General features: G+C 42.7%; 1 protein-coding gene across 2 annotated transcripts in view; it reads left to right on the plus strand.

The window, feature by feature from the left end:
• The window catches only part of LG08H10orf90 (linkage group 08 C10orf90 homolog), a 367,755-nt gene that overhangs the window by 343,189 nt on the left and 9,390 nt on the right, over positions 1 to 15,176 (plus strand). The window contains exon 7 of one of the 2 annotated variants that reach the window (XM_073595738.1): positions 4,887 to 4,950. The exons of the other annotated variant lie outside the window; for it this stretch is intronic. Within the exon in view, the coding sequence (XP_073451839.1) occupies positions 4,887 to 4,950 (64 nt within the window). The remainder of the gene's footprint in view (positions 1 to 4,886; positions 4,951 to 15,176) is intronic. 2 annotated transcript variants of the gene reach the window in all.

The following is a 15,176-nucleotide window of genomic DNA, read 5'->3' on the forward strand; positions in this document are numbered from 1 at the left end:
TATCATATTTTTATTGAATTTTGCAAAGAAATACAAAAACACTGGATATTAATTAGTTATATATAGTAATGTACAATGTTCAGTTACCGGATGTGACCTAAATGAACAAAAGTAGTCGTTTCATGAGGTAAGTAATAACAGTACCAAAACCATTACTAAACATTAACACTTTAACCTGGAGGGGGGGGGGGGGAGGGTTAGGATGGACTATGCTGTACCGTCGTGGCTATTGGTTGGAATGTATTAGGGTATTTCACTTCCACTTCAGTTTTGCTAGATGGGAATGAGTGACCGCGTTCGTCCCGCCTCCCCTTTTGGTGCTGCCCACCATCCCTGGAGTTTTATTTTCCCCTGTTATTGTTGGAAGGAGCGTGGTAAGTTTATGTAAGACTATAAGGTATGTGAGAGTGGGGATAGATCAGGGTAAAACTGAATTGAGAAGTTTAGCTTTCTAGTGGTGTGGCCCGTACAGAGGGCCTATGTGTCATATCCAGATTTGATTGGTGATGTGCAAACGGTGGATATGTTTATCAACAGTCCATAATGATTACAATCAGTAACAAAAAGTGCTACACTTGCCATCCCACAAAAAAAAATCAGCTTTTTGATCCATTGCTTCTCCCCCCCATGCAGATGGGCTAAGTGCATGCACCCAGCAGATACTGTTCTTCGAAACAATCATCAATAGAGCTTAATGGCAAGAGCAAAATGCACACATATCAAGTGAAAAAAACAACTGCTTAATGTATTCCACATTTAAATAATTTGCACATAGAATTGCAATTCAAAACTTAAGATGTCATCTTATCAAGTAATAATTCTTCAGTAATCAGTCCTTAAATCTTTAACTACCTGAACTGCCTCTAAATAGAATCACTTATCATAATTACATCCTTCTGCTTCATTGTGATCCAAAAAAAATGAAAAATAGATCCCACCTGTATAGTAGAAATCACGTAACTCTTGTGATTAAGTACAGCACCTCTGATTACAGCAAAATTTTATTAAGTGCCAGCCCTGCAGGATGAGAGATGAGTAGTATTTAATACAGCTGTCAGTATGGAATGTTTTTTTTTATGTGTTCTTATCTCTGAGCAACACACAACTTTGGATTTACAGATTCATCTGCCAGTCCGGATTAGTACATTCAAGGGGTTTTCTAGGTTACTTTTAGATTTATTCAATTCTCTCTTGAACCCCTCAATAATGAACAGATAAAGTCGCTTTGTGAAGTTAGATATAGTGTTTCACACTGTCCTTTGCTGTAACAGAGAGCTCTTTACATTTGTCCTGTGCATCATTGGGTGGGAAACTCAGTGCGGTATCCCTATGGAGTTCTTAGACAACAACTAAACAGCATTAGTAGTGAAAGGTAGTGCAGGGTCACACACAAAAAAAGAAAACTGCATCAGGGAGGAATGACAGCTCTTTTAATTTCTGACCAGCTATAGTCAGAGTATTTTGTTTTTACCTTGGCGAAGTTTGTCAGGGAAGTTTTAATGGTTTTCATGTACAAAGGAGGCATCCTGTTGAGGCCAGGAGTAGGCCTGTGCAGTGAGGAACCGCAAACCGAGGCTAAGTGAGCCAGAAAAGCCAGTGTACTAGCAGCCGTCAAAGCGTAGCCAGGTGACTTGGCATTTTTGCTGCTGCCATTATTTGTAAATGGCTGGAGAAGAACCCCTGCAATTGGCAACCCGTTTATGTTGGACTTTTTCTTTATTTTTGCCTTTTAAAATAAGTGGGCAACCAGACCCCTAGATAAAGTATGGACTGACGTGAACTCACTTGAAAAACATATCGACCACTAAAGCTAGGCATCCCGACCAGATGACACACCTAACAACCAATTTGCTATAGCACACCTGATAACAAAAGAAGGCTACAGACTTTACACAGCCCTCAAATCTATTATGATAGTCGTTATGCTGAGGGTATATGTACAGAAAAATCTGTAAGGTGAACTTATACAGGACGCCCTCCTCACCCCCCCCAGTCTCACTGACCTGGAGCACGGTGATCACCCGCACTGACACATCAAATCGCCGCTTCACCGGTCCGGGGCTTAGAAATCCCCGCAACTTAATCTCCAAAATTTACCTCGTCATGATTCTCCAGCACCCGGGTTCACTTACTCTCTGAGAACTTCAGACATCCTGAACCCGCTAACCGCCTTAGTCTTCTCAGCTTCCAGACTCTCTCTTGGTCTCCCAAGCCCACGTAACTGTCCCAGTTTTCTCAATCCTTTGGCAAAAAATCCGCCACACCAGGGATGTAGTCTTTGAAAGGCACCATCAGCTCTGCTGACAGGGGTCTATCCCCACTCGGCAACCACTGCAATGCCAACTGCAATGCCAACTCCCCCTCCTACTCCTCCTGCAAGTCTCACCAGACCATCAAAATAAGGACTGTGTGCACCTGGGCACACACCCTGCTGGTCTTTCAAAAAATCGAGACACTGGGTTGGAGATTTATTCCCTCCAAATGCACTTTGAAATCTCCAAACTATGGAGTCCCATCCAGAAATACCAAACCCCGAGAAGTCTGCAAAAGCAGTTTCCGCCTCTCAAAGTTACCACTCTGTAGTCATGCACACAGCAAAACCTGCAATCCCTGTGTCTGTTTCCTGACCATGTCCACAGTGAAGAGCCTCACTCTGTCACAGTGGTTAGAAGAGGTATTACCCATAGGCTCACCTACACTGAAGTAACAAATGATCACTAAACAGGTAATAAAAGAAATGGTTCTCTGTAGAATAAACGTTATAAAATTGTGAGTTGGGCTTTAAATCTCTCAGTAGCAAGAGACTAAAACTGCCCTTGTAGCTTTAGGCTCGGTTCACACTGAAACTGGCTGCGGATCGCACAGGAATGCTGTGTGTCCCTGTTCTCCGTTTCAGGGACGAATCGGGGCCAAATCTTTGCCTGAATTCGGCCCTAGAACAGAGCCAAAGACGCACAGTGTTTCTGTGCAGTGTGCTCCGCAGCCGCCCTGGAGATATGTTCCATAGACATAGACAGCCGGTCACATTCTCTAGCTATGCGAATTGGATGAGGACAAACCCACATCCACTTCGCATAGGTGTAAACCCGGCCTAATTCTTAGATGTTTACTTCTTCAGGCCTAAAAGTATCTGTGACAGTCGGGGACACATTTTGTGATACCTGTGGAACCCAAAGTAACAACCATATGCTTGGATTCCCTTTTTAATGCAGAATCATTTTTCATTTCTGTTCAACTTCCTTTTTTGGGGTGCCCTAACCTAACTTAGAATGTTATGACCATGTGTAAATAAGCCTGAAGCTGGCTTCACACTTTGTAGGAACACATTTTTTACTGCCCATTAATGCTACACATACACTGTGCCATTTTTTTTTTAATGGCACCCTAATATACCTCAATGCATGGGAAACATCTGTAAGTGGTGCTAAAAAAAAATGGTTCCTGTCGGAATTTTTATACATTGCAGTGTGTTGCGAGCCAGTCCAAAATGAATGGGCAGCGTAACATATAATGAATGTTAACATGCGTGTGGTAAAGCACCAGAGAAGTGTAAAGGGTTCTAATATGAGATGACTATTTCTGCTGTTGTTTTAAGAAAGGTGTGCCTAATACCTATACAAAAAAAAGTTGCTTCTTTGCTGTTGCCACCTATAAGTGTAGGTCTACTGTGACCACCTGTAAATCTGACCTTGGTGGCAGTAACTACCTGAACACTAAGTTGATCTTTACATGGATTTTTAAAGGGCTTAGACCCGTGGCTCTCCTCTGTCAAATAAAGTGAATATGTGCATTGCCCATACTAGGTAAATTAACATGATCACCTTAAGAGCCCTTTCACACTGAAAGCACCCAGGTGTCGGCGGTAAAGCGCCGCTATTTTTAGGGCCTTTTTACCATCGTTTTAGCGGTGCTATTTGGCTACTAGCGGGTCGGTTTTAACCACCACTAGCGGCCAAAAGTAGGGTTAAAACTGCCCGCAAAACGCCGCTGTAGTGGCGGTTTGCCGGTGGTACGGCGGCACTGCCCATTGATTTCAATGGGCAGGGGCGCTATAGGAGTGGTGTATTCTTTTTTCAGGCGCTTTACAGGCGCTATTTTTAGCGCAAAAGCGCCTAAAAAACATCTCCAGTGTGAAAAGGGTCTGAGAGCAAGCTGCACTTCTCCTGTTGGTGCCACAATCCTTGCAATAAGACCCCTTTCACACTGGAGGCGTTTTTAAGGCGCTAAAAATAGCGCCTGTAAAGCGCCTGAAAAAAGTCTCAGCTGCAAACCCAATGTGAAAGCCCGAGTGCTGGCAGGGCATCACAAAAAGTCCTGCAAGCAGCTTCTTTGCAGCGCTATAGGAGTGGTGAATACACCGCTCCTATAACGCCCCTGCCCATTGAAATCAATGGACAGTGCCGTTTTGCGGGAAGTTTTAACCCTTTTTCGGCCGCTAGCGGGGGTTAAAAACGCCCCGCTAGCGGCCGAATAGCGCCGCTAAAAGGACGGTGAAGTGGCGCTAAAAATAGTGCCGCTTTACCACCGACGCCCGGGCACTTTCAGTGTGAAATGGCTCTAACACTCACTGTTTTTATGTGTGCTGTTTATATCGGGAAACCAGTGGTAACATTCTGATAATGCCAAAGCAGCTGAGAAAAAACTAAATATAAAAATGGGCTGTATAAAGGGCATAAAGTTGTTATTAGTGGCAGAAAGTGGAAATTTTTAAATAAAATTTGGCCCTAATTGTTTTATTTTACTGCTGAACAGAGAAGAAAAAACCTTTCCAAATCTGAAAATAATTTATTTCGTTTTCCACTTACATTAAACACTGAATTTGTGATACACGCAAATTGTGTCTCATGAATTATTCAGATGGTCCATGTCTATTTTTTCTCTTTTAGATAACTTATTCAAACCAAAGGAAAGAGCTATTTCGGAACGAGAAATGCAGCAAAGATCAAGAAGGTAGGAGACATCTTGACACCCCATCCAAGAATCAAATGGAGTGTGCTCAGAGCGAAATTACACTGGCACTCAGCTTCTTGTAGAGTTCCTTAAAAAGTTACTTTGTCCTTTCAGTTGTCGTCCCTCTTTTTATTTGATTACCAGAGCAAACCTCAATTTCATACTCTACATAAGGAGATTATCAGAATTCTTGATCAGTTTCTTTAGAGAAGTTTGTGTCACATTGTGATGCGTGACGTATAATAGTTATTAAGAGGCAGGCTGTTTCAGAGAACAAGAAATCAAACAGCTGCCCATTTTACTTCTCTCAATCTCTTATTGACAGATAGAACAGGACTTTCAGAAGACCTCTAAACAGGACTGCAGTTTCTGGTCATTCATTCTGTGCAAATCTTTTCATGTAATACTCACACATTACACATGTAATACTCAAAGGAGATGTATAGGGATGACAAAAAACAAACATACATACTCACCTCAATGCTGCAGCATAGGTATGGTGCTACAACTGGCCCACGTCAGCTCTAAGACTGAGAGCTGAGTGATCATATGACTGTTGAATGCTTAGTTCTCCACTCTGCTCCTTCAGCACTGACTAAAGTGCCAGACTGGAGAGCTGGAGCCAGCTGTCAGTCAGGCAGCTGGGTGGATCCCAACAATATGGTCGGGATCCTTTTCAGAGCCTGGAGCAGCCTGTGACATCAGCTGACAGCAGGCTTTAGCCCACTGTTGGCTGATTCCGGATCACAAAAGAGCAAAACTAAGTGCACTCCTGTGACCCCCAAGAAAAGAAAAAATCATTGGCCATAATTCTCTTTAAAGGAGAAGTACAGCCAAAGCTTGTTTGGCTGTACTTCTCCTGTGGATCACAGGAGTGCCGTCCTTTCTGCACTCCTGTGACCCGTTTTCAGCAGACAGCAGGCTGAAGCCCGCTGTCAGCTGATGTCACAGAGCCAGTCCAGGCTGGGGAAAGATTGCGACCCTATGGTTGGGATCCACCCAGATGCCTGGACCGGCACCCAGCTCAGCCTCTCAGTGAGCTGCTGAGACCCTGAGCCAGCTGCCCCCGCCCCCTCCACAGCCCAGTGCGGGGGGGGGGGCAGAGCAGAGAGCCAGTGACTGACAGTCACCAGCTCTCTGCTCAAGGAGCACTGAGAACTGAGTGATCAGCGGTCTTTGATCGCTCAGTTCTCAGTCTTAGAGCCGGCGGGGGGTGATCCAGCATCGAACCAATGCTGCATCCACCTACCTAGGTAAGTATGATTTAAAAAAAAAAAGAAGAAAAACCCAAACTTCTCTTTTAAGTACAGTCTTCAGCAGTGCATAGAGATGAACAATGTTAATGAATGACTGCAGATGTGTATAATGCTAATGCATTAGCCTAAAGCTACATTGGGCGATCTTTGGTAACTGAATTGTGGATAAACAGAAGTAACAAATACCTTTGTCCTGTTTAACTTAAACAACAAGTACCTTATAGAACTTATTATTCTTGTATGATCCCAAAATATTCAAATTGTATGGGATTGTAACTAAATGCTAATAGTTTAACTTACACCATAGAAAGCAGTTTGTTTGATTTGTTCAGGGATTGATTACTACTGTTCGCCAATAAGTGCAGCATTCTGATTAAGCTATTATAATAGAAAACATCCAAGTGGCTATAGAATATGTAGTGTGCATAATTAGACTGCAGAGAGACTGATGGGTGTAGTTGAGAATCTATATTTCTACAGAAATTGCAGGTTCAAGATTAAGTATTCCGCAGCATCACGTTACCAGCAACCTGAGGATTTTAAATGGCAGGGGTGGGGGGGAAGGAGGGCTGAGGACCCTCCCGCAAATCAAAATTCATATTCAGCAATATAATCGTAAGATTGAACAGTTAGGCTTTAGACATTAAAGGAGACGTATGGCCCTACCTCTCCTATGGACTGCAGAAGTGCACTTTGTTCTAAGGCTTATTGACATGCCATAAACTAGTTTAGCTAGCAGGTCATGTGATAAACATTTTGTGTCCCTTGACCAGAAAATGTCCCATTTTAAACTGCTAGAACTAAAGTCCACACACCCTTCATAAATTCTGATGAAATACAGATATGTTAATAACAAACATTTAGCCAAATGTATCAATACACCACGACTAATGTGATACTAAACATGGCAAGAGTATCATATACAGGAGGCAAATTAGACACATTCCACCCCCTAAAACGACATAGGCATCTGATATTATCTATCATATTTAGACTCATTTAAAAGGTAATTGCATTATAAACAATAATATATTAGATACCAGACTGTAACCTATGAACATATAAAAATATGGATGCATTTGGAAAATCACTATTTGAGGGAGTGACCACAGAATGACACTCAAACACTTTTCACCCCTCAGACAATTGATTGGTTATGTCATTTCTGCAACCTCCCTCCTCAGGGGCCACTTTTGTAAATACGAAACTCCCCTGTTTGGGAAATACTTCACACGTTCATGCATGGGTAAACCACAGTGCAATGAAGCATCTTTGTTTACAAAAGTTTGGCAGCCTACATTCACTTGTATGGCAGCCTGTATGCAGAACGTGTGGCTCCCTTGGCGCAAGAAAGCACTGGTAGATTTTTGCTAGGCATAGAAAATGGCAAAATAGTCTGTGTGCTTGAAACCTTAATCCCATATATATTGTTGCTGCTATTATTTTTTATTTTAAGTATTATCTTTTTTATTTCAAACAATATTTTAAAATAATTAAGCCTTATCTCTACTGCACTAACCCAGGACTTAAGGAATACCTCACTCCTTTCCAGGGTACTGCTGCTTTATTTTATATTTATATTTTTATATTTTTATATGTATATATCTTATATCCTTGTCTTATATATTATTGTACCAAGTTCAATATATGCAAGCAAACCTATGATGAAAAACAAACAAGAAAGTATACATGTAGGAGTTCCAGTGGCTCTGTCAACATACGCTTGGAGCATGGGTTTGTTTTTTACCACTGACTGGGTAATGCTCCTTAGCCTCCCTGGAGTTTTTATTAACTTCTACTCTAGCTATTACATGCATATGTTCTCTTAGGCCGGCCATACACGGAGCAAATTTCTTTCTTGTAACCATAGACCTTGTTGATGCAGGAATCCCTCCTGCCGAGCCATTATATTTTCCAGGCATGGGGGGGGGGGGGGGTTGTTTTGGGAAGCCATCTCCACTGGGAGAAGACAGTGATTATCACTATAGCCTATAGCATTGGCTAGCGATAATCGCAAGATAATCTGGCAGGCTGATTGATCAACTTGGTACATTCGGCCTGCGCATTAAAGGTTCAAATGAACTGGCCGAGATTCGAACTGTGTATGGCCGACCTTAAAGGGGCTGTAAAGTCAGAAGGTTTTTTTATCTTAATGCATTCTTTGCATTAGAATAAAAAGCCTTCTGTGTGCTGTAGCCCCCCTCAGCCCCCCTAATACCTGAGCCCCATCTTTGTCCAGCGATGTCCATGAGTGTCTCAGTCATCTGGGACTCTCCCTCCTGATAAGCTGAGACACAGCAGCGTCACCATTGGCTCCCGCTGCTGTCAGTCAAAGTCAGTTAGCCAATCAGGAGAGAGAGAGGGGGTGGGGCCGAACCACAGCTTCATGTCAGAATGGACACACGGAGCTTCAGCTCGGCTTGTGTGCTCCTATAGCAGGCTGCTTGCTGTCGGGGCACTCAACAGGAGGGAGGGGCCAGGAGCACAGAAGACGGACACGAGAAAAGGAGGATCTGGGCTGCTCTGTGGAAATCCACTACAACTGAACAGGTAAGCATGTTTATTATTTTTATAGAAAAAAATACGAGACTTTACAATCACTTTAAGGTCAGCCCTGATTAGTCTTTTAATCTACTTGTTTACTGCAACTGAAACTGAAAGGTCGTGAGTGAAAGGAAGTGCCTAGGAAAGGTGAGTTTGTCGATTTTAAAATTGCCTGCAGTAAGACCTAGGTCTTCTACAGACTGCAGTAAAAAAAAAAAAGGAAAAACTCGCCAATATACTATACAATGTAATTTGATTTTTTAGGCTAGGGTGTATTGTTTGTAGTTTTGTAACTGTACAAAAACTGTTAATACCTGATGTGCAGCACATTGTTTTAGGAGTGTTTTCTCTCTTTTGTGGCTGTATAAAGTTGGTATAAGATGTAAAATTTTACAACAAAATGTAAAATAGAACATATAAAAAGCACATCAAAATTGCTGAAAACTGTTGTCAAAAGAACTTATCATACTGAAGAGTCATTCGTGTTACTTGAAGTCTAGGAGTGTTTTACTTTAGGTATAGTGAAAATGGTGCTTCAGAGACACCTTTCATAAAACTGTAGCTGACAGCCACTAGTCTTTTGTAATCTGCAATTTGTAAACGTTATGCCCTGTACACACGATCAGAAATTCCACCAGTAAAAGTCGGATGTGAGCTTTAGGTCAGAAATTCTGACCGTGTGTATGCTCCATCGGACTTTTGCTGACAGAATTCCAGCCAGCAAAAGATTTGGAGCAGGTTCTCTACTTTTGGTCGGAAAAAGTTCCTATCCAAAAATGCGTTCGTATGTATGCAATTCAGACTCGCAAAAAATCACGCATGCTCGGAAACAATTCGACGCATGCTTGGAAGCATTGAACTTCATTTTCTCGGCTTGTCGTAGTGTTGTACATCACCGTGTTCTTGACGGTCGACAGTTCGGAGAACTTTTGTGTGACCGTGTGTATGCAAGGCAAGCTTGAGTGGAATTCCGTGGGAAAAACCATCCAAGTTTTTTCTGACGGAATTTCTGATTGTGTGTATGGGGCATAAGAGTGGACAGACCACTGGATAAAAAGACAGCTGTGCGTAGCCCCAGGGGATCTGAACTTGATCACTCAAACCTTTATGACTTGCTCTTTTGAAAAAAGAATAGCTCCTAATTTGTATTTACTTAACTGCTTCACCCCCCCCAGAAGATTTTACCCCCTTCCTGACCAGAGCACTTTTTACAGATTGGCACTGCGTCGCTTTAACTGACAATTGCGCAGTTTACTAAATTTGCGTCCTTTTTTCCCACAAATAGAGCTTTCTTTTGGTGGTATTTGATCACCTCTGCGGTTTTTATTTTTTCGCTATAAACAAAAAAAGAGCGACAATTTTGAAAAAAAAACAATATTTTTTTACTTTTTGCTATAATAAATATAAATAATATATATATAATAAATAAAAAGTTTTTTTTTAAAACAAATTTTTCATCAGTTTAGGCCAATATATATTCTTCTACATATTTTTGGTAAAACAAATTAGCAATAAGCGTATACCCATTGGTTTGTGCAAAAGTTATAGCGTCTGCAAACTATGTGAAAGATTTATGGCATTTTTATTATTATTATTATTATTTTTTACTAGTAATGGCGGTGATCTGTGATTTTTAGCAATACTGCAACATTGTGATGCACAGATTGGAGACTTTTGACACTTTTTTGGGACCATTGGTATTTATACAGTGATCAGTGCTATAAAATGCACTGATTACTGTGTAAATTTCACTGGCAGGGAAGGGGTTATCACTAGGGGGCGATAGAGGGGTTAAATGTGTGTTCCCTCAGCATGTTCTAACTGTATGGGGATGAGTGACTAGGAGAGGAGCCATATAGTTTTTCCTACTTAGTAGGAACAAATGATATGGCTCCTCTCCTCTGACAGCACAGGGATTTGTGTGTTTACACACACAAATCCCCGTGATGGAGCTCGTGCACACGATCGCGCATGGCCAGCGGCGATCGTGCCCACCGGCCACACGCATCGGGTCCCCCGTTGTGCAGCAGGCAGGTGCACCCTCTGGTGGCTGAAAACGGGTAGGAGGTACCTGTACGGGATTTCGCCCAGGAGAGCCATTGTGCCGCAGTATATCTGTGTGACACAGTCGGTAAGTGGTTAAAGTGATGCTAAACATACACTGTTTAATTTACATTTTCCCTTCTATTTCTTTATGTGGCTGATGGCACTGTAATTATTTTATTTAAAAAAAAATCTAAGTACTTTTTTCCTAATCGGTATACAGCTATCACATGACCCAGATCTTTCCCAGCCTGTCTGTATGGAAACATAAGCAGGAGGTGCTTCTATTCCTCTGCTGCTGGTCACATGTCCAGAAAAAAAAACAGCCTTTGGAATACATAGTAAAAATAAATAAACAATAATTAACAAAAAAACTGTTTTAAATTGGCATACAAATATATATTTGACATCTTTACTATTTCCTGGAAATAACATGATGTGGGCGGATTTCTGCCAGTCACAGGCTGTGTCACGCCCCTCCAGCCTGTGTCTTAGAATAAGAAAGAGATGAAGTCACCATTAATCTACATGTAATATCCAACCACCCATTGTATTTAGCTGGTTAGTGGGCATGGAGGAGGAGGGAGGGAGTGAGCTGTCATTTATCACAGTGTATACACCCACATATGGGACTCTATAGTCATATGGGCTGCTCAGTAGGGATGAGCCCGATGTTCGAGTCGAACGCAAGTTCGACACGAACATCGGGTGTTCACCTGTTCGTCGAATAGCGAACAATTTGGGGTGTTCGCGGCAAATTTGAAAGCCGCGGAACACCCTTTAAAAGTCTATGGGAGAAATCAAAAGTGCTAATTTTAAAGGCTTATATGCATGGTATTGTCATAAAAAAGTGTTTGGGAGACCTGAGTCCTGCCCCAGGGGACATGTATCAATGCAAAAAAAAGTTTTAAAAACGGCCGTTTTTTCAGGAGCAGTGATTTTAATAATGCTTAAAGTGAAACAATAAAAGTGAAAAATGCCTTTAAATTTCGTACCTGGGGGGTGTCTATAGTGTGCCTGTAAAGTGGCGCATGTTTCCCGTGTTTAGAACAGCCCGACAGCCCCAAACTAAAATTAAAAAAAATTGCGTGGGGGTACCCCAAATTCCATACCAGGCCCCTCAGGTCTGGTATGAATATTAAGGGGAACCCCGCGCCAAATTTTAAAAAAATTGGCATGGGGGTCCCCCTCAAAATCCATACCAGACCTGAAGGGGAACCCCGTGCCAAATTTTTTTTTAAATGGCGTGGGGGTCCCCCAAAAATCCGTACTAGACCCTTATCCGAGCACGCAACCTGGTGGGCCACAGGATAAGAGGGGGGACGAGAGAGCGCTCCCCCTCCTGAACCGTACCAGGTCACATACCCTCAACATGGGGAGAGTGCTTTGGGGTAGCGGCCCCCCCAAAGCACCTTGTCCCCATGTTGATGGGGACAAGGGCCTCATCCCCACAACCCTTGCCTTGTTGTGGGGGTCTGCGGGCAGGGGGCTTATCAGAATCTGGAAGCCCCCTTTAACAAGGGGACCCCCAGATCCCAGCCTCCCCCCTGTGTGAAATAGTAACGGGGTACAAATGTACCATTTCACAAAAAAAGTGTGAAAATGGTAAAAACGACAATACACTCCTTGGGACAAGTCCTTTATTAAAAAAATAAAAAATAAAAGTGTCCCACGAAGTCCAGTCATCTTCTTCTTCTCTCGCTCCGACAGGCCGAAAAAAAAAAAAAAAGAAAAAAGCTGCACACTGCCACCGATCTGCCTCCATTGTAGGCACCCACCTTAATGACCGGCCTCTCAGGTGACAGTTCCCTTTATAATTGAGGACTGGGCCACACGGTGACGTCGCCGGGTGACCCCGCCCCCTCTGACACACGGAGACATTCCTATGGCTTCCCCGTAGCATCAGAGGGGGCGGGGTCACTCGGTTACGTTACGTCACGTAAAAAAAAACTGTCACCTGAGAGGCCGGTCATTACGGCAGGTGCCTCCTATGGCTTTTTTTTTTTTTTTTTTGGTCCGTCGGAGCGAGAGAAGAAGAAGATGACTGGACTTCGTGGGACACTTTTATTTTTTAATTTTTAAATAAAGGACTTGTCCCAAGGCGTGTATTGTCGTTTTTACCATTTTCACACTTTTTTTGTGAAATGGTAGGGGTACATTTGTACCCCGTTACCATTTGACACAGGGGGGGAGGCCGGGATCTGGGGGTCCCCTTGTTAAAGGGGGCTTCCAGATTCCAATAAGCCCCCCACCCACAGACCCCCACAACCACTGGGCAAGGGTTGTGGGGATGAGGCTCTTGTCCCCATCAACATGGGGACAAGGTGCTTTGGGGGGCCGCCACCCCAAAGCACCCTTCCCATGTTGAGGGCATGTGGCCTGGTACGGTTCAGTAGGGGGGCCCTCTTTCCCTGCGGCCTGCCAGGTTCCGTGCTCGTATAAGGGTCTGGTATGGATTTTTGGGGGGACCCCCACGCCATTTTTTAAAAAAGTTTTCCCCTTAATAGCCATACCAGACCTGAAGGGCCTGGTATGGAATTTGGGGGGACCCCCCACACAATTTATTTTTTTTCATTTTGGTTCGGGGTTCCCCTTAATATTCATACCAGACTGAAAGGGACTGGTAATGGACTATGGGGGAATCCCATGCCTTTTTTCAATGACTTTTATGTGTATTCCCGGGACCGACAATTCATTATAGCCGCGAGTACTCTTAAATGACTTTTTTTCCTTTAGAAAAGTCATTTTGTTCTCGGACTGTTCTAAACATGGGAAACATGTGCCACTTTACAGGCAGGTTTGAAATTTAAAGGAATATTTCACTTTTATTGTTTCACTTTAAGCATTATTAAAATCACTGCTCCCAAAAAAAATGGCAGTTTTTAAAACTTTTTTTTGCATTGATATATGTCCCCTGGGGCAGGACCCAGGTCCCCAAACATTTTTTTATGACAATACCATGCATATAAGCCTTTACAATTAGCACTTTTGATTATTCATGTTCGTGTCCCATAGACTTTAACGGTGTTCGTGTGTTCGAACAAATTTTTTGCCTGTTCGCATGTTCATGTTCACCCGGGGGGTGTTCGGCTCATCCCTACTGCTCAGATGTGATAGAGAGGAAATGCGCAGCATAGAAACTCACTGAAAACTGAGCATGTGTAGAGTTCCCACCACAGGTGCAAACTCCCTAGCTGAATTGGGGACATGCTGAATTGGGGACATTGGGGGTGCAGATAGAAAGCAGCACGAACAGGCAAAAAAAATGATTATGAACAGCTTGTAATACAGCATTTATTGATATTTTCATTTTTTTTTATGATGTGGGCTTAGTGACGCTTTAAAAACATAGAATTTCCAAAATGTACCTCGATATATAGTAAAGTATAAATAAAAAAATATTTTGCTCTGTTTTTTTTTCTACCCCAGAGCTTAGGCATTTGTTGCAGGAAGAAAGTACAAATACTCCTGGATTTCTTCATCCAATATATATAAAAAAAATATGTCCCTTCGCTTTTCACTTCCATTATAGATTGACGGGGTTGTTTTGACCTCAGAGAAGAACTGGTTGATTTTCTAGTTATATATTGCAGAAACAAGGTCCATTTTTCAAATCAACAGACACATTTTACCTGGAGTGACTTCTCTGTGATGTTATAGCCATGTCAAGCTAATAAGTCTGTGATAGGCTTGGGGGATCTCAGCACTGGCCATTTGTCTTCCTTCTGATACTTTTATGATCAGCTACACAGTCTTGTTTAAATCTTGTGCTAACCAGGCTGTACAAAGATGTTAAAACCTGTCTATGAATCAAGTACAGCTTAAGCTAACAATATGATATATTATTACACAAGATTGGCTTAATAAAGAGAACATATAAGGGTTAAGTTCTCTTAAAATTCATATTTACTACCCCAGCTTGAGCACTTTTACTTACGGTCAGGGCTTTTTTTCCTCAGAGAATGGGTGCAGGAACTCAACCATGCCTGCCACACACACATACCTGCAAAATGGCATGAAATAGTAGCTCTTCCCTCTGCATACAACCCCTCCCTCCACTGCCCTCATCTTCTCCCCCTCCTTAAAAGCTACACCATCTGTCATACGTCTTACCGTTGGTGCAATATTAAGCAGAAGCACCTATCTGGCTGTAGTACCTCCCAGCATACTATACTATACTACAGTCACTTGCAAGGGAGATCATGCAGTAGGAGCATAAACAACTGGTCACCAGGGAAAAAAATGGAGACCACGGAGGGTGCAGCCTACCACACACCCTCTCCTGCCCATGACTGCACTAAACCCTGGTCACCTGTTCTGTATCTCCCTTGTCCCTGTCCGGCACTCAGTGAGATCTGCACAGGAGATCTGACCTGTGGGAGC

Source organism: Aquarana catesbeiana, linkage group LG08 (genome assembly GCF_042186555.1).
Source record: "Aquarana catesbeiana isolate 2022-GZ linkage group LG08, ASM4218655v1, whole genome shotgun sequence".
In the NCBI taxonomy this organism is placed as follows: domain Eukaryota; kingdom Metazoa; phylum Chordata; class Amphibia; order Anura; family Ranidae; genus Aquarana; species Aquarana catesbeiana.